Genomic DNA, 18,033 nt, shown 5'->3' with positions numbered 1-18,033 from the left:
CACGTAATAAAGTTCATCCTTCGAGCAACAACAAACAATTTTCATCATGCACTGATTGATTACAGGAGCATGCACACACACACAGGCCTTATTTCCTGCATGCTGTCTCCCTCCCTCTCTCTCGCTCTCTCTCGTCTTCCTTCTGTGAGTCATTTCTTCTCTTTCATCAAGTTTTCCCTCCACACACCATGTGACAGGAGGGCTCAGATGTGATGTGCCTCTCATTCTCCGAGATGTGACTAAATGCTAATGTTGTTTATCTTAGTGTCATTCCCCGACGCAAGGTTCTATATCGACCCGCACACATACGAGGACCCCTGCCAGGCGGTCCACGAGTTTGCCCGAGAAATTGAAGCTTCCAGGATCAAAATAGAGAAAATCATTGGTTCAGGTAAATCCATAGACACACACACACACACACTCACACACACACACACACACACACAAACAGAGTGAGAATCATTGGCGGGGCTAACTTAAAATCATTGGCCGGTGTAAAGGCCGTGGTGTGCAGCAGAGAGGAGGATGGCAGAGTGGAATCAGAGCGTTGCGTGGGACTGTCAATCAAAGCTCCTGAGACAGCCAGGGAATACTAACACTGTGTCAGCTCCACAATAAACCTGTGCCAGATATGACTCCTGCAGACATAAAGAGAAATATAAAGTTTAGAATTGAGGAAGACAAATAACAGCAATCACACTGTAAGTTCTTCCGAGCTACAGATAAGACTTAAAAGGCCTTTTCACACCAAAAAGTCAGAACCAAGGTTCAAGTTTTTATTACATTGTAACATTTGTAATAATGTAATAATGTCAACTTGTCATGACCAAGACAACTTCCAGCGCTGCCTTGAAGTCGACGTTGGGGGCTTAAAACACCATTGAGCCTTTTGGTTGTACCAAATTTAGTCTGTTTGGTCCAGACCGTGGTCCGGGGGAGGTGTGAAAGGCCTGTTAATGAGAAAGAGGCGGATGGATGTTTAACTTACTTCCATTTCTGCACATACAGTATATGAAGACAGAAAGCCCATAAATGGATTAGTTTCCCTTATCTAACATTTACAGTTATTGCTTAAGAGGTGTAGGGCTTCCCCCAGTGTATTGCAATGATTGAATGATGTTTTTATGTATTTTAAGAATTTGTTTTTTAAAGTTAGCGCTTACAGTTACAGCTTGATCTGTTTGAAACTTTTATCACATCTCCAGTTATCTTTTAGCACCGACTTAATGTAGGGCCCTATGGAATCTGTCTTATAGCGTTTTTAAATTCTCAAAATTGGGATTCCATCCATGATTCTGTTATCACAAAAACTACTGGGCTCCACATTAATGCTGCGATCAGTCTGTGACTGGCCCAAAAAGGGCCTTCGTCACTTGCCACAGGGTTAAACGACTTTTCTGGAGCATACCCTGAGATGGCGGGCACATTGCATGTTGAATACAATGATAAAGAATTAAAGATTGGATGTATTTTGTGCTGAATTGGGATCATTCTTGTGTGTGTTAAGGGGAGTTTGGGGAGGTGTGTTATGGACGTATGAGACTCCCGGGTAAAAGAGACATCCCAGTGGCCCTGAAGACCCTGAAGGCAGGCTACACAGAGAAACAGAAGAGGGACTTCCTGGCTGAGGCGTCCATCATGGCCCAGTTCGACCACCCCAATGTCATCCGCCTGGAGGGAGTGGTAACCCAGAGTACGCGACTGCTAAAACTACATATTAGTGTGAAGTTGGTTTCAGGATTAATGACCGTATACTAATATTTATGACAGAAGATCTGGTTGTTAATGAGCATGTTAATTAACAGTAAAAGTACATTTCTAAGTTACATATATAAGCTTGAGAAGATTCATAATGTCATGTTGGCTATAGAACAACTTGCAAACAACTTTTTGCCGCGGGTTGATGCGTAGACTGTATAAGTGAAGCCAAAACATCTGCATACAAACATCCCCCCCCCCCCCCATGTTAGCGGATGGGACATGAGCCAAACTAAAAGTCAAAGTACACGTCAAATCATTTTTTCCAAAAGATGGTTTCGGTCATTTTAGGGAGATCTGATCACACTGATGTTTGTTCAAGTGATCATTTTTCTGATCAGTTTGTTTTTTATCAGTTATTTGATGCTATAAAAACGGGGTGAAATGTCATGAAGGTGGACTCGACCGCCCAATCACTACTGTGCTAGTCTATATCCACGACGTTCCACTTCTGGGATTGCTCCGTAGTCTTTGTGTTACTGTTCTAACCTTCGGTGGATTTGTGAGGACTATGGTTAACTGCTCCTCAGATCTCTGCAGGGTAAATCCAGACAGCTAGCTAGACTATCTGTCCAATCTGAGTTTTCTGTTGCACGACTAAAACTACTTTTGAACGTACACATGTTCCACCAAAACAGAGATCCGTGCGGGGCTTAGCACCGCCCCAGACGATTGTGATTGGTTTAAAGAAATACTAATAAACCAGAGCACGTTTTTCTCCAATCCAGGAATGCTGTGTGAATTAGCCAGACCCTCCTCCGCAGCGCTGTGGAGGAAGGTCTGGCAATGCAGGACTACTACTGTGCAGACCTTGGCTCCAAAATTACAAAATAGTGGCGCCCGTATTCGGGATATTTTGTCTTCACTTTTGTTCAGTGGGAGGAAGTAAATCAGAAAGTGAATCTAAATGGTTCTTAGCTATCTATAACACAGCAGATACAGTGACAGTCAAGCAGGGAAGCCTATAAAAAAATAAGTACCCAGCCTAGTTTTAAGCAGTCTAGCAGTGAGTCGCCGCAGAAGTCAAATGGTTAGAACTTCAGAGTTCTTCTTTTGGCTTATTCATTCACATATTTGTTGGAGTAAGCCCATAGTTATTCTGAGGTGAAACGGAAGAGTTTAGAGGAAAAGACTTCCTTGAGTATATTAAATAGGATGAATTCTTTTAGACATCACAGGCAACACATACAGTTAGTCAGTGTTGAACATGCATGTAAGTATATTTATGTATATATCCTGTAGATATGCAGTTCAGCATACAGTAGGAAGAGTCCTGAAGCTTTCTGTTTGTTCCCTCAGGCAAACCGGCGATGATCATCACAGAGTACATGGAGAACGGCTCTCTGGACTCCTTCCTCAGGGTTGGTAGTGAAGTTTTCTGTTGAAAAGTATCGAAGCAGTAAAGGTTCTGGTTTGCTTGAGTTTGTGTCTAGTTTTGTAAGTACTTTCCTTGTTGTCTGTCAATGAGTAAGTGGTGATCTTTTCTTCTTCTGTAAAGCTATGACTGTAGCCTGACGTGGTCCTACTCAGATCCTAGTCAGAATCACAGTCTGATGCTCCTCCATTGGGCTGTGATTATGGGGTATCAACTGAACCAGAAAGAAAATGCCTCTGCACTCATTTGGATAGACCTACAACCAATCAGAGCAACAGATAAACCTACAACCAATCAGAGCAACAGATAAACCTACAACCAATCAGAGCAGCGGAGACAAACGTCACAGAAGCTGCAAGTCCAAGGCAGGCTTCGACAGAGCAAAGGCAGAATTTCCGTATTGTGCGTACGGGTGTGGCAATGTGTATACATACCATGTGTATACTCTTCCTCTTTTGAAATTAATGCGCTGTCGATATCTTCTAAAACAGACACGATCTTTGTTGTAAAGGAATTCAACCCAAGCGCTCTTTGGTGACGTGGTTGATTACCTTACTGTTGATCATCTGTCCATCACCGTATAAAGCCCGCCCCCTGACAATTTGAGTGGTCCGAACAGCTCTGGTTGGAGCATAGTTTGCTCCAGAACGAATCAAGTCCAGACCGGACTTCCCGACCTCAAATGTTGTGGGCGTGGCTAAGTTCGGCTGGCATCCAGGCTACTATGACTGCTGAGGAAAAGAATGAGTCACCAAGTTGTTAACTTCTTAACAAGTTTTAGAAAGCTAAGTGCATTTAGTTTTGATAATCCAATGGATTTTCAGAAGGTTTTATGTGCCTCTTTGAGGTTTGAAACTGTTCTCAAAACATCTAGGAGAATGTAACTCATTGATTTATGTCAAAACGTAAAAACCTCCAAAGATGGCGAGCAACATCACTTCTTCTTTATCAGAGAATTGAAGCCAGGAGAAAGGCACCAGTGGTTTAGAGCAGCAAATATGAAAGTTTTCCTTAACAAGATATAAGTTGATTTATCATTGTGTCACATCCACAATGTCAAACAGCTCCAGTATTTGCTTATATGAAAATACTGTAGGATTATTACTTGAAAGCAAATCCCTGTCATGTTTTATTCTCTTATCTTTTCTCTCCTCTCTATCTTGATTAAAATCTCCACTACTATCACTCTCCTCATCTTTTCTGATGCTATACAATCACATTTCTTTTTGTTTTTTTTTGATCTGCCATTAAAACTCTCTCCCCCTACCTCCTCCTCCCCAATCTTTCTCTTCTCTTTCCCTCCTTCCTGTAGAGACACGACGGCCAGTTCACCATCATCCAGCTGGTCGGGCTGCTGCGCGGCATTGCGGCCGGCATGACCTACCTGTCTGACCTGGGCTACATCCACCGAGACCTGGCTGCCCGCAACATCTTGGTCAACAGCAACCTGGTGTGTAAGGTGTCTGATTTTGGCCTGTCCCGAGTACTGGAGGACGACCCCGACGCCGCATACACCACCAGTGTGAGTTTTCACATTGAGGCAAGCATTAATGCAGCACACACACACACTCAGACACACATGCATGCACGCACGCACCCATGCACACACACATACGCACACTTTTTAAACAAAGGCCAGGCAAGGTAGCTTTATTTATATAACACATTTAAGCAACAAGGCAATTCAAAGTGCTTAAAGAGCAGTTAAAAACAATTGAAAACATGCATTTAAGATAATATGAAAACTGCTAAAATAGAATAAGACAGGTATGAAATACAAGAATGAAAGTTACAGTGCAGTGCAAGAAGTAAACATTTACTTTAAAAAAGGCAGCATCAAAAAGAAAAGTCTTCATTCTTGATTTAAAAAGAACTGAGAGTTTTCAGCGGACCTGCAGTTTTCTGGGACTTGGTTCCTATGTGGAGCATAAAAAGTGAACGCTGCTTCCCCATGTTTAGTTCTGACTCTGGGGACAGAAAGCAGACCCGACCCAGACCACCTGAGAGGTCTGGGTGGTTCATAATGTAGCAGCACATCAGAAATGTATTTTGGCCCTAAACCGTTCAGTGCAAGAAATGATCATGGTGCATTCAATTTGTACTCGGAAGTCGGAATTTCCGAGTTCTAAGTCGGAAACACACCCCGTGAAGTCAGATTTTCGAGTTGGGAAGTCGGAGAGCCTCACAGTACCCCAAGCAAGACGATCTAGAAATCCAACATGGCTGCTCTGTGCATCAACAGCAGTGAAAGCTATATTAACATACAGTTTATTAGCACTTATGTTGGTCTTAAACACAGTCCTGTCCAACTTCTATCTGTGGACGTGCTTGTTATGCTTTGTATGCACAAAAAACTGGCTAATGTGTTGTTATCAACTGGTATTGCTAACAATTGCTAACCTGGATAGAGCCAGAGACGTCATTCCCAGCTCCGGCTTCCGAGGTAAATGGAACGTACTATCAGTGTCAGGGAACGGCATACATCACATGTAATGGATTTGTGAGGACTATGGTTAACTGCTCCTCAGATCTCTGCAGGGTAAATCCAGACAGCTAGCTAGACTATCTGTCCAATCGGAGTTTTCTGTTGCACGACTAAAACAACTTTTGAACGTACACATGTTCCACCAAAACAAGTTCCTTCCCGAAGGCTGTTTTGCAGAGGCGCCGTTGCTCCGCCCGGAGCTTAGCACCGCCCATGACGATTGTGATTGGTTTAAAGAAATGCCAATAAACCAGAGCATGTTTTTCTCCTATCCCAGAATGCTGTGTGGACTAGCCCTCCTCCGCAGCGCTGCGGAGGCAATGCGAGACTAAATGTAATGGGACTGAAAAAAAACAACTAATGAACTTCAGCCTTTTAAAATCATGCTAATAATAGCCATTCCATTTATCAAATATATGGCTTTATATTTTGTGAATTAAAGCTACAAGTACAAATGTTCTTTTATTATCTAAGCTATATATTATTTATCATTCTTATACGACGGCAGTTCCACTGAAATCTAGCCAAAAAAGTAGCAGCAACACAAATGTTGGAGACAAATACGACTGTACAAAAGCAATTCAAACACAATCAAAGTCCCATGAAAGTGAAAGCGAGAGCAAAGTAAAATCATCTTTGTTAGGGCTCCAGTAGAGAGCAGTCCAATATTAAGCCTGGTGAGCACAAATTTATTAAGTCTTCAATAAAAAAAAGCTCCTTCCAGCGTCTGATGCTATCAGCACACAGCACACAGATGGAAATCAGCGTTTGACACATTTGTCTGTTACAGTCTATTATAGCCCAGCTATCAGATTACAGAAAGCTAGGTGATTAGGTGCAGCATCACTCAGAGACATTTTGAAGGGGAAAACGATTGTTATTGATGATATTATAGACAATACCATGTAATTATTGGCAGTGTTGGGAAAGTTCACTTTCTACATGAACTAGTTCAAAGTTCAGTTCACAAATTTTAAAATGAACTAGTTCAGTTCATAGTTCATCAATCAATCAAATTTATTTATAAAGCACTTTAAAAGCAGCCAACGTTGCACAAGGTGCTGTACAGAAAATGTTTTAAATAATTTAAAACATTTACAACATCTACATTCAAAACATAAAACAGTATCACAGTCAAAATAATTGCACAAAAATGTCAGCCTCTGCTGGGAAAGGCCAAGGAAAAAAGGTGGGTTTTAAGAAGAGATTTAAAAGTAGACAGTGAAGAAGCCTGTCTAATAGGCAGAGGTAGCTCACTTTACTTTTTTTGGAGCTGCCACAGCAAAAGCACGATCCCCTTTAAGTTTCCGCTTTGTTTTAGGAACACTCAGGCGCAGTTGATCAGCTGACCTGAGTGAGCGGGTCGGAGTGTAGGGGTGAAGCAAGTCGGACAAGTATGATGGGGCTAGATCATTTAAGGATTTAAATACAAGTAAATTAATTTTAAATTGGATCTTAAAATATACGGGGAGCCAGTGGAGTGAGGCTAAAACGGGGATAACGTGCTCATATTTACATGCTCCCGTTAAGAGATGCGCCGCAGCGTTTTGTACCATCTGAAGACGAGCAACTGAAGCGGCACTGATGCCTACATATAGGGCGTTACAGTAATCCAACCGAGTGGTCACAAAGGCATGTATTACTGTCTCAAAGTGCTGTCCAGTAAGAATTGGCTTTATTTTGGCTAACTGCCGTAATTGGAAAAAGCCTGCTTTAACCCCCGCCCCAATCTGTTTGTCTATCTTAATATCCGAGTCAATTTTAATCCCTAAATTGGTAAGGGTTGGCTTGACATATTGAGCCAAGGGACCCAGATTGACAGAAGGGGTCCCATTGTGGACACCAAAAACCATCACTTCCGTTTTAGTTTCATTAAAACTTAAAAAGTTAGAAGCCATCCAGGCCTTTATGTCATCCAGGCATTCGAGCAGTGGTCTTAGAGAGTTGCTCTTTTTAAGTGGCACATAGATTTAGTCGTCAGCATAGCAGTGGAATAGAATGCCATGCTTCCTAAGTATTGAACCAAGCGGGAGCAGATAGAGTGAGAAAAGAAGAGGGCCTAAAACAGAGCCCTGTGGGACCCCACATGAGAGAGGAGCAGAGGAGGACACAGAGTCACCACAGCTGACACAGAAAGTGTGACCTTCCAAATAGGACCTGAACCAGCTGAGAGCTACACCCTTGATTCCCACCCACTGATCCAAACGTGAGATCAGGATTTCATGGTCCACCGTGTCAAATGCAGCAGTTAGATCAAGAAGCACCAAAACAACACAGTCACCAGAGTCAGTAGCGAGAAATATATCATTAAATACTCTTAAAAGAGCAGTTTCTGTGCTGTGCAGAGTTTTAAAACCAGATTGGAAGACTTCAAGAATGTTGTGTTCTTCCAAAAAGGCCATTAGTTGACTGTAAACCAGCTTTTCCAGTATTTTAGATATGAAAGGTAGTTTTGATATAGGCCTGAAATTGGCTAGATCTGCAGGGTCGAGTCCAGGTTTTTTAATTAAAGGTTGGACTACTGCATGTTTAAAATTTCCAGGGACCACGTCTGAGGAAAGGCTACTATTGACAACTGCAAGAACAGATGGACATATAGTAGGGAAAACATCCTTAAAAAGTCGAGGACGGACAATGTCACTTGGAGAACCTGAAGGCTTCATGTGGCCAACAATCTGCTGTAGTGCAAACTGAGTAACAGGTTCAAACTTCCCAAAGACAGCAGAACAGACAACAGAAATGGAATAATCATAAGTAGAAGGTGTCATTTTTGCCCTAATAGAAGTGACCTTCTCAGTAAAAAAATGAAGAAATTGTTCACACAGCATGAGAGGTGTCAGCACAGGCAATTTGCTGTACGTTAAGAACAGAATCAATAGTTTTGAACAACATACGAGGGTTGTTAGAGTTAGACAGAATAATATCAGACATATATTTCCTTTTAGCTTCTTTTAAAATTGTCCGATAATGACGCCAGCAATCTCGTACTATTTGAAACGACACATGCAGTTTGTCCTTCTTCCATTAGCGCTCAGCTTGTGTGAACTGTGTCATTTAGCCAGGGCTCCGCTTTTGCTTGAGGCTGCCTAGTCTTCAATGGAGCTACCCTGTCTATAACCAATTGAGAAGTGGAGTTAAGCCATAAGCTGAGCTCTTCTGGATCATCACAAATAGAGTCTGGTATGGCACTATTCTGACTGAAACTGAGCAGCAGTGGAAGGGTTAATTATCCGACAGCGCCTAGCAGCAGCGCGAGGTTTAAATGTATTAAAAGCAATTACAGACTCAAATAATACAGGCATGTGGTCAGAGAATACTGCATCGCAGATCTCTAAGTTAATAACAGGCAAACCAAAGGATAGGACAAGATCAAGTGTGTGCCCGTGTTCAGACACATATTGCACAAGGTTAAAAGAGTCAATAAGATATAAGAAGTATTTTGCCTTTGGCTTATCAGGACAACACACATGGATATTAAAATCCCCAAAAATAAGGACACGGTCATATTTAGGCATGATTTCAGCCAAAAATCGGCAAAGTCATTTATAAAATCCTTATTATATTTGGGAGGCCGATAGACCACTGCACACGGCACTTTGTGAGAGCAGCCCAGCTGAGTTCAAAGCTTGTGTGCACGGATTCAAGCGATAGCTGTTTACATTTATAGTCATTCTTGTAGACTGTTGCTATTCCTCAGCCTCGACCCGATATCCGTGGTCATACTTCAACATTTTAAACTAAGTTCACAGTTCCAAAAATGAACTAGTTCATAGTTCTTTTTTTCCATATGTAGCTGCGAGCTATTATTTTTCAGCCACAGCCCACAAAGAACCACAGACAGCAATTATTTTATCAGTTTTAACACTGAAACTATGCGTCAGATTTCATCTTCATATCCAATCAGTTCAACTTGCCGTTTCAGGTTTGCTGTGGATGGGACTGAAGTGCAGATTTATTTTTTTAAAGCCGGCGGGCAAAGTTTACACAGAAATTTTTCCATCCTCAGCGACCTCGTCATAAAACTAGTTTAAATGATCATACGAAGCCTCCATGCTGCTTCGTCGCCTCCATGCTGCTTTTGTGAGACACTGGTGTCTGGTGTTGCCAGATTGGGTATTTTATCTGCTACATATAAAGGCCCGTTTACGGTGTGTTTTAGCCGGGTTTTGGCCTGGAAGGCTCTCTAGAAATCTGGCTCCCTATTGGAAGAAGTTAAACTGAGAGAGCGTGCCGTTCACAGATACCAGAATGAAGGAGTTCAAAGTAAGGTTCATCAGGCAGTAATACGGTACGTTCAGTTCACGTTCGCCCAAAATATGAGCGAGTTCATGAACTAATGTTCACTGAAGGCGTTCAGGCACAACACTGATTATTGGATGATTATGGCTGAAGATTAATACAGTTCACATTAGAACACATTCTCACTCACAACTCGTCAACATACGGAGGCTTGGTCAGGACTAGGGATGTTAATGATTTACTGTTTAACCGATTGATATATGAATTCAAATGTGTTTTTTGACCACTCACAGCCATATTTGAACAGTTGTTGGGGTCTACCTCCCTGTTGATTGTTGGAGGCTGAAGGATGGGTTATGCATGTCTTTTTTTACCATCCCCAATTGGATTTAAAGTATAAGGCCTTAAAACGATTATATTTTTCTTATTGTAAACAAATCCCAGGATAAAATAAGAACAACAATGCACCAATCCCCTTCATTCCTACTAAAGACATAAATCTTTAAAAACAAATATATCATTTCACTTAAAAAAAAAAAAAAAAATTTCTAAAACAGCTGGGCATTATTAACCTGACAAGCCAGCCCCACATCCAGATGTTGGGTCTGGGAACTCACCATTGGCAGGGCTCAATCCGAAGGGCGGGATAAACAGTTTTCTTTCAAATTCCCTCTGCACGAAATAGGATAGCTCTACAACCAACCAGAACAACGCTAGTTGATAGATTGCACTTTAAATTCCGAACACATCTTCCTTTTTTAGAATGAAGAAAAGAAAAGCTGAACTCCAAGTCTTCCAGAGTCAAAGCCAATTCCAAAGAACGCTGTTCTCCAGCAGCAGCGGACATCTTCTTTGTTTTCAAGTAGCGGGGAATTCACGCGCAACCGTCACAACTCTGCCATCATTATGTTAAGCCCCGCCCACCAACTCTATTCACGATGTGATTGGCCTGACCAGAATTTGTTTTTTACAGCTCGCAAGCCAACGGAGAGTTGCTAGACTGACCCTGGCTGCAAATTACATTTGCTGCCGCTAGGGTGCGTCTAGATTTCTAGGCTAGGGCACTATAGTTTTAAGCAAACTTTTCAAAAACAAAAAATAATGCATTTGTTGGGGACTATTTTCAAAGGTGGATTAATACACATTTGTTGCTTGTGTGAGTAATAATGACAGTGTTTGAGCGATTGAGTTAAAATAAGGTGTCAACCTGTATGGCTTAATGATGTGTTTTTAAAAACAATGGAGCTTTATGGCACCGAGGAATAACATTTAGCTGGCTTTAGATGCAAAGACTTTTTTGTAGGGTACATTATTTTTTAACAACACAGGACTTTCACTCAGGAGACCGGGGATTGTATCCCGCGTGTCACGTTTCCTAAACCCAACTGTCCCGTTCTTCTTTACCTAAACCCAACTGTCCTGTTCTTCTTTACCTAAACCCAACTGTCCCGTTCTTCTTTACCTAAACCCAACTGTTCCATTCTTCTTTACCTAAACCCAACTGTCTCGTTCTTCTTCATCTAAACCCAACTGTCCCATTCTTCTTTACCTAAACCCAACTGTCCCATTCTTCTTTACCTAAACCCAACTGTCTCGTTCTTCTTCATCTAAACCCAACTGTCCCATTCTTCTTTACCTAAACCCAACTGTCCCATTCTTCTTTACCTAAACCCAACTGTCCCATTCTTCTTTACCTAAACCCAACTGTCCCATTCTTCTTTACCTAAACCCAACTGTCCCGTTTTTGTCCCGCGTGTCATGGAAATGTAAGCCCACCCACGACAGATTTTGAGTTAAGGGGCCGTGAGATCAGGTTGTAAAACGTCATTATGCTCCTGACAGGGCGGGAAAATTCCTATTCGCTGGACAGCCCCAGAGGCTATTGCCTACAGGAAGTTCTCCTCGTCCAGTGACGTGTGGAGCTACGGAGTGGTCATGTGGGAGGTGACGTCCTATGGAGAGCGACCATACTGGAACCTCACCAACAGAGATGTAAGAACTATTTGTTAACCAACTAACTAGGCCGGCAGCTAACGATAATTTACATTGTCGATTAATCTGTTGATTATTTTCTTGATTAATCAATTAGTTGTTTGGTCGACAGAATGTCACAAAATGGTAAAAAATGTGGATCAGTGTTTCCCAAAAGCCAAGATGACGTCCTCAAATGTCTTGTCCACAACTCAAAGATATTCAGTTTACTGTCACAGAGGAGAGAAGATACTAGAACATATTTACATTTAAGAAGTGGGAATCAGAGAATCTTTTGGCTTTTTTTTCATAAAAAGACTAAAAACAATCGATTATCAAAATAGTTAGCTGATTAATTAGAAAGTTGACAACTAATCAATTAAAAGATTAGTTGTTTGGTCTATAAAATGTCAAAAAATTGTAAGAAATGTTGATCAGTGATTCCCAAAGCCAAAGATGACGTCCTCAAATGTCTTGTTTTGTCCACAACTCAAACATATTCAGTTTACTGTCACAGAGGAGAGAAGAAACTAGAAAATATTCAAATTTAAGAAGTTTTATTTTCATATAAAATTACTCAAACAATCGATCATCAAAATGGTTGGCTGATTGATTTAATAGTTGACAACTAATCGATTAATCTTTGCAGCTCTACAACTAACCTATTTGTATCTTCACAGCAGACACTGTAGTCTCATCCATATTTTGCTGTACATGTGCAGGTGATCAAATCTGTGGAAGAGGGCTACAGGCTGCCCGCTCCTATGGGCTGCCCTGGTCCTCTACACACACTCATGCTGGACTGCTGGCAGAAGGATCGCAACGAGAGGCCACGCTTTTGCCAGATAGTTACTGTTCTTGACAAGCTCATCCGCAACCCAGAGAACCTGAAGTCAATGGACACGCTCTGCAGGTGGGTGGGCCACTGAATAGGTCCACGTTTGTATTGAAGCAACATGGGTGCATTGTGTCACATGCCTGGTAGTCTTTTGATTTAATTTAGCCAGACAGTTTGCCAACATTTAATCAAATATTGGTTCATGTGATTAGCGGATTAAGCTGAAAATCAAAGCATGACACCATCTGCGAGGGGCTGAGAAGATGATCTCCTGGACAATATATGGTGACAAACTGTTAGGCCACTAAGTAAGTGTCCTGGTGTGGGAGGCAGAGTAAATCCAATCTCATCCCGCTGCTATCAAACATGAGCGCGGTGGGATAAAGTTGCAGCCTAAAGTTTCCCTCAAAGTTCTCTGGCAAATGAAGCGAGCGGTCCTGTTTGTTTTCCAATAAGCTCATTTCTGATGGACGCGCTGTGCATTAAGTAAAAGCCTAGCTGTGATATTGACATTGATCCACAGTGAATCTGGGAGCAGGTTTGAGAGGACACCCGGACCAAAGCTGGACCTGTGTAAATTGCTCAGTTCAGATCCCAGGTCCTATGGAGTCACTGGTGCATGGTACTATGCATCTGTGTGTGTGTGTGTGTGTGTGTGTGTGTGTGAGAGAAGTGGTAGGTAGAGGAACAGGCAGAGAAGGAGGAGTGTTAAGGATTTCTCCCTGTATTAATCTACTCAAAGCAGCCATCCTACAACCACAGCCACCACCTCTTCTCTATCATTTTAACTGCTATTGATTTTCTGCCTCAGTTGCTAGCGCCTTTCAAAGCCGCCCTTTCCCCCCCGGTAGCTCTGCCTCTTGCTCACTTTTTGCCTCTTTTCTAATTTTCAGACTCCAACTAATCTTTTTGTCTTCCCATTCATCTCTCTCTCTCTCTCTCTCTCTCTCTCTCTCTCTCTCTCTCTCTCTCTCTCTCTCTCTCTCACTTTCTATCTATCTATCTATCTATCTATCTATGGCCATCTGTCTCTCTCTCGGCCGCAGTTTAAACAGTCCTTCTCTGATGGAGAGAGCTATCCCCGACTTCAGTAGCTGTAACTCAGTAAACGAGTGGCTGGACACCATAAAGATGGGTCGCTACAAGGACCACTTTGCAGCAGGGGGGTACCAAACTCTGGGACACGTCATAAGCATGAACCAAGGGTAAGTACTGACCATGATGGAGAGTGATAACAGCTCAGAGGTGATACTGAGCTGTTAGTTCCCAGACTTTGAGACTCAGAAATTTCCACTCAACCAGTGAGATTGAATATTCAGGCGTGTGAAACAGGTTGTTGTGAGTTGGCTGTGTGGTAGCCTCCTTTTAAAAATGTAATCAGAATTTCAGCTTTGCTAAATTCTATGGTGCTAAGGAACTTTGCTGACTTTTTTAAGGCTTTATGTTGACCAAACTGTATGTTAGAAGGCTATATGAGACATGCAATATAGCAGTCAAAAATATTTTACATTTTTTCGGTTAAATAAAAGCATGTCAATGAACTATACATGTCTGGCCATTTTCCAATGTGGCCCTTAGTGAAATTGAGTTTGACACCCCTGTATGTAGGGTGAGAAATCACTGCACTCAGGGCTCAAAAAAGTCATGATTCTGCACCGTTCATTTTCTTTGTTAATTACCACCTCTACAGTTCCATCTAACGAGCCTCTTCCATTGAACTCCGTCACAAGCACAATAAACCCAGTGCCTTCATATCTGAGCCAGGGGTCAGGCTCTTAGTTTGTTCCTATTTCAATCAGCCTTCAAGTCTGTCCTTCACAACTGTAATCATACACTATAAGATCACATCTCTCTGCAGGTACATTACTTTGATCCTCTTGCAGCAAATTGTGCGGTGTATCTCACATAAAAGCTGATATCCAAATAAAAGCGCAGTCTCAAATACCATCAAATAAGATGATAATCTGTGCTGGCCACAAACAAATGAAATGGGGTTACATTGTGAGTAATAATCTTACTCTGAATGTCTTTTTAACAGAATTCAATTCAGTTCAGTTTTATTTATAGTATCAAATCATAACAAGAGTTATCTCAGGACACTTTAGAGATAGAGTAGGTCTAGATCACACTCTATAATTTACAAAGAGCCAACAATTTTAGTAATTCCCCCGTTCACATTCACTAACTAACTCTAATTGCCTCTACTTTGATCGGTGTCAAGCTACTGTCAGTGAAGCTCAACAGTTCCTGCAGGTTTTTCACCTTAAAAGGCCCATCAAATAAGGTTTAAACTCTCTGATGCACTGGAAAGCTTTTAATGTGAAATATCTGTATAGGAAGGGTGTTCCGTGGCTTAGTGGTTAGGAGACAAACCATTTGACCCTAACATCCGCAATTCAATTATGGACCATGGACTGTAAAAATAATGGACAGGGCTTCCGGGGGTGAAAAGTGAAGTCACTGCAGAAGTGCCTAGAAACCGGCATTATATCTAATTTCCAGCAGGGGACGACTCTACTTGCGCCAAAAAGAAGTCTGTTCCTATAGAAGTCAGTAACCTCAGTGAACATTTTTAAAATGAGTTTATGGTCTCACTCGCTAGTTTAAAGTCTTCTTCAATACAGCATGATGGTCATTTAGTAAATGATTGTCCTATTTATTTTAAATTAGACGATAAAGCAGGGGCTGCTTTAGGGACGTGGTTACACGCTGACCTGTAAGTCATTTTAGAGGCTTAGCAATGCTAACCATGTAACTTTGTACATTAAAATAGGTGTGAACTTTATTTGGGTGTCCATGTTTTCTTCTTAAACTTTGACCCTTACTTACTTAGGCCTTTAAATTCCCATAGGAACATAGGCCATTGACGAAGCTCTTTAATGTTTAGCTTAGCTCAGCGGCATTGCAACACTGGCATCCTCCCCAGCTTAATTATCAAATCATCAAAAATCATCCAGTTTTAAAAAAACAACCAAGATGGTGATGGGGAAATTGCCAAACTCGAGCCTTTAAAACGACAGACCACAAGGGTGACATCATGCTACATCCATTATTTTTACAGTCTATACTGGGAACCTCTGTTGCATGTCCTTCCCTTTTCTCTAAAACATCACTTCCTGTCTGTGTGTGTGTGTGTGTGTGTGTGTGTGTGTGTGTGTGTGTGTGTGTGTGTGTGTGTGTGTGTGTGTGTGTGTGTGTGTGTGTGTGTGTGTGTTGTGCAGGGACATCCAGAGGCTCGGGGTGACACTAATGGGCCACCAGAAGAAGATCATGACCAGCGTCCAGCTGATGAGGGCACAGGTCCTCAATAAGAGTGTACCATCTGTGCATGTATAACTCCAACACTGAGGTTTCTCTCTGCTGAAATCTAGAAACAGGCTTCTGTAAGGTCTAGAGGGACTCCGTGGATAAGCGATACGTGGGAACTTTACAAGACTTTTTCCCGAAGAGATTGAAGAACAAAATTTGAACGGTTTTAACTATGGAGCAAGTAAACATGACTTCTTTGGGACAAGTCCGACCTTTCATTTTTTTTTTTATTATGTGATTGCATTTTCTGAGTTTAAACGTCTTGTTTATAAATGGAAAGACTGCCTTAATTACCACAAATTGTTTTAATTGTATTGTCTCTAAAGAGAAGATAATTTATCCATCATGAATTTATCAGAGAAATATGATTTACTGAACCGGGCAATAGTAAGAGTACATGGAGTGATGTAGAGGGTGGGGGTGTTTTCTGATGATGATTTGATCACTGCCTCTGCTTCAGTACCAGCTTGAGGAGAACGTGGCCCAGAAGGAGGCTCGAGCCAGAAAAAGTGGAGAAAAGTGAGATAGCGCTCACCCAAGTTGCCAGATCGTCTCCACAGCGGAGAAGACCTATTTCACCCCAGGCTATTAATACCAACAACAGGCACATTTCTCCGCCGTCTAACCTTGATGAATGAACCCAGGAGAGCCCTGGAGCCCTCTGCCCAGTTTTTAGCTGCGTAGCGCACAACTACTGTACTTGGAAGATGTGTATGATTCAGTTACGATGCACTTTATTCTACAATCTCTCTGTGTTGTGGAGGCTTTGCAGTTGTGTCACAAATCTCTTCTCAGCCACAACTGGAGTCACAATGTTGGTCCGTTAAAGAATTAGCTTGTTTGAAAATATTACATAAATAATAACTATACAGTATAAAACCCAAGAAGAAAAAGATCTAACATTTATTAGTGTAGTAAGTTGTTCGCTCATGAGATTTGTTTCCAAACTTTCTTCACTGTGACAGTAAACTGAAGAGAAAATATATAAATTACATGCAATATGTTTAAATACATACAACAACATAACATAATATTGGCCATTTCAAATACTTTGATAAATACTTTTCAAGGCATGATTTTCCTTGATTAGTTTCAGATACTGTAATACATCTTCATGCAGCTTAAAAGCATTTTTTAAAATGCATTTGGAAGATCGCATATATTGAAAATGTATTTGAAATGTATGAGGCCAAAATTAGCATCAGTTATTGCTTTTTTGCTTCTTGTTTGTTAGCCCAATATAATTTAAGCAAAGCACCTGGTATCAATGCTAACTGACAACTAGATTTTAACTCTAGCTTCTACTACATTTACTACATTATCTAGTGTGTAAGCTAGGTGTACAACAGAAGAGTGCTTATGAGCTAAGCACATATTAATTTGTTGTAAAACTCCTGCTAAAATTTTGAAATATAAAATGTGTGTTTGTGAAAGAATTATCAGTAAAAGAAGGCAGCACAAAATATCAAAATGTCTGTTGAATTCTGTTTCAACACTGAACAACACCAGTTTATTGTGATTGTTCCTGGCCTACAACATGGCTGCCAGTGTCCCACTAAGCACCTAGTGTTGGCTTAATCAGTTGTTTAACAGTTGTTCAAATTTGACAGTGGTCCATGAATTTAAATACAAAATTAACGCAACACTAGAGAACTTTTCCAGCTTCTGTCCCCCTACAGTTTGGAAGCACAATTGTCTGTTATATTACATTGTGCAAGTTTGCCAGATTGGGTAGCAGATCTGTAGTTCGAATGAACTATGGCCACGCCAAGACCTGCCCTACGAAGCAGCTCGATTGTTTGGGGTTAGGCATTTGACCTCGAGTGGTTAAAGGTCCCATGACATGGTGCTCTTTGGATGCTTTTATATAGGCCTTAGTGGTCCCCTAATACTGTATCTGAAGTCTCTTTTTGTAGACCTTAATGGTCCTCTAATACTGTATCTGAAGTCTCTTTTATATAGACCTTAGTGGTCCCCTAACACTGTATCTGAAGTCTCTTTTATATAGGCCTTGGTCGTCCCCTAATACTGTATCTGAAGTCTCTTTTATATAGGCCT

At 41.4% G+C, this 18,033-nt stretch overlaps 1 protein-coding gene across 2 annotated transcripts in view; it reads left to right on the top strand.

Annotated features, from left to right (window-relative positions):
* The window catches only part of epha8 (eph receptor A8), a 143,783-nt gene extending 126,050 nt beyond the window's left edge, over positions 1–17,733 (top strand). For both annotated transcript variants that reach the window (XM_028574942.1, XM_028574941.1), the window contains exons 13-20: positions 266–391; positions 1,508–1,693; positions 3,058–3,119; positions 4,446–4,655; positions 11,700–11,849; positions 12,551–12,741; positions 13,713–13,871; positions 15,888–17,733. In XM_028574942.1, coding sequence (XP_028430743.1) covers positions 266–391; positions 1,508–1,693; positions 3,058–3,119; positions 4,446–4,655; positions 11,700–11,849; positions 12,551–12,741; positions 13,713–13,871; positions 15,888–16,002 — 1,199 coding nt within the window. In that variant the 3' untranslated portion in view covers positions 16,003–17,733. The remainder of the gene's footprint in view (positions 1–265; positions 392–1,507; positions 1,694–3,057; positions 3,120–4,445; positions 4,656–11,699; positions 11,850–12,550; positions 12,742–13,712; positions 13,872–15,887) is intronic.
* The last annotated feature ends 300 nt before the right edge of the window (positions 17,734–18,033 follow it).

Source organism: Perca flavescens, chromosome 4 (assembly GCF_004354835.1).
Source record: "Perca flavescens isolate YP-PL-M2 chromosome 4, PFLA_1.0, whole genome shotgun sequence".
NCBI lineage: Eukaryota > Metazoa > Chordata > Actinopteri > Perciformes > Percidae > Perca > Perca flavescens.
The sequence above is the reverse complement of the archived record's forward strand: the minus strand, read 5'-3'. Positions and strand labels throughout refer to the sequence as shown.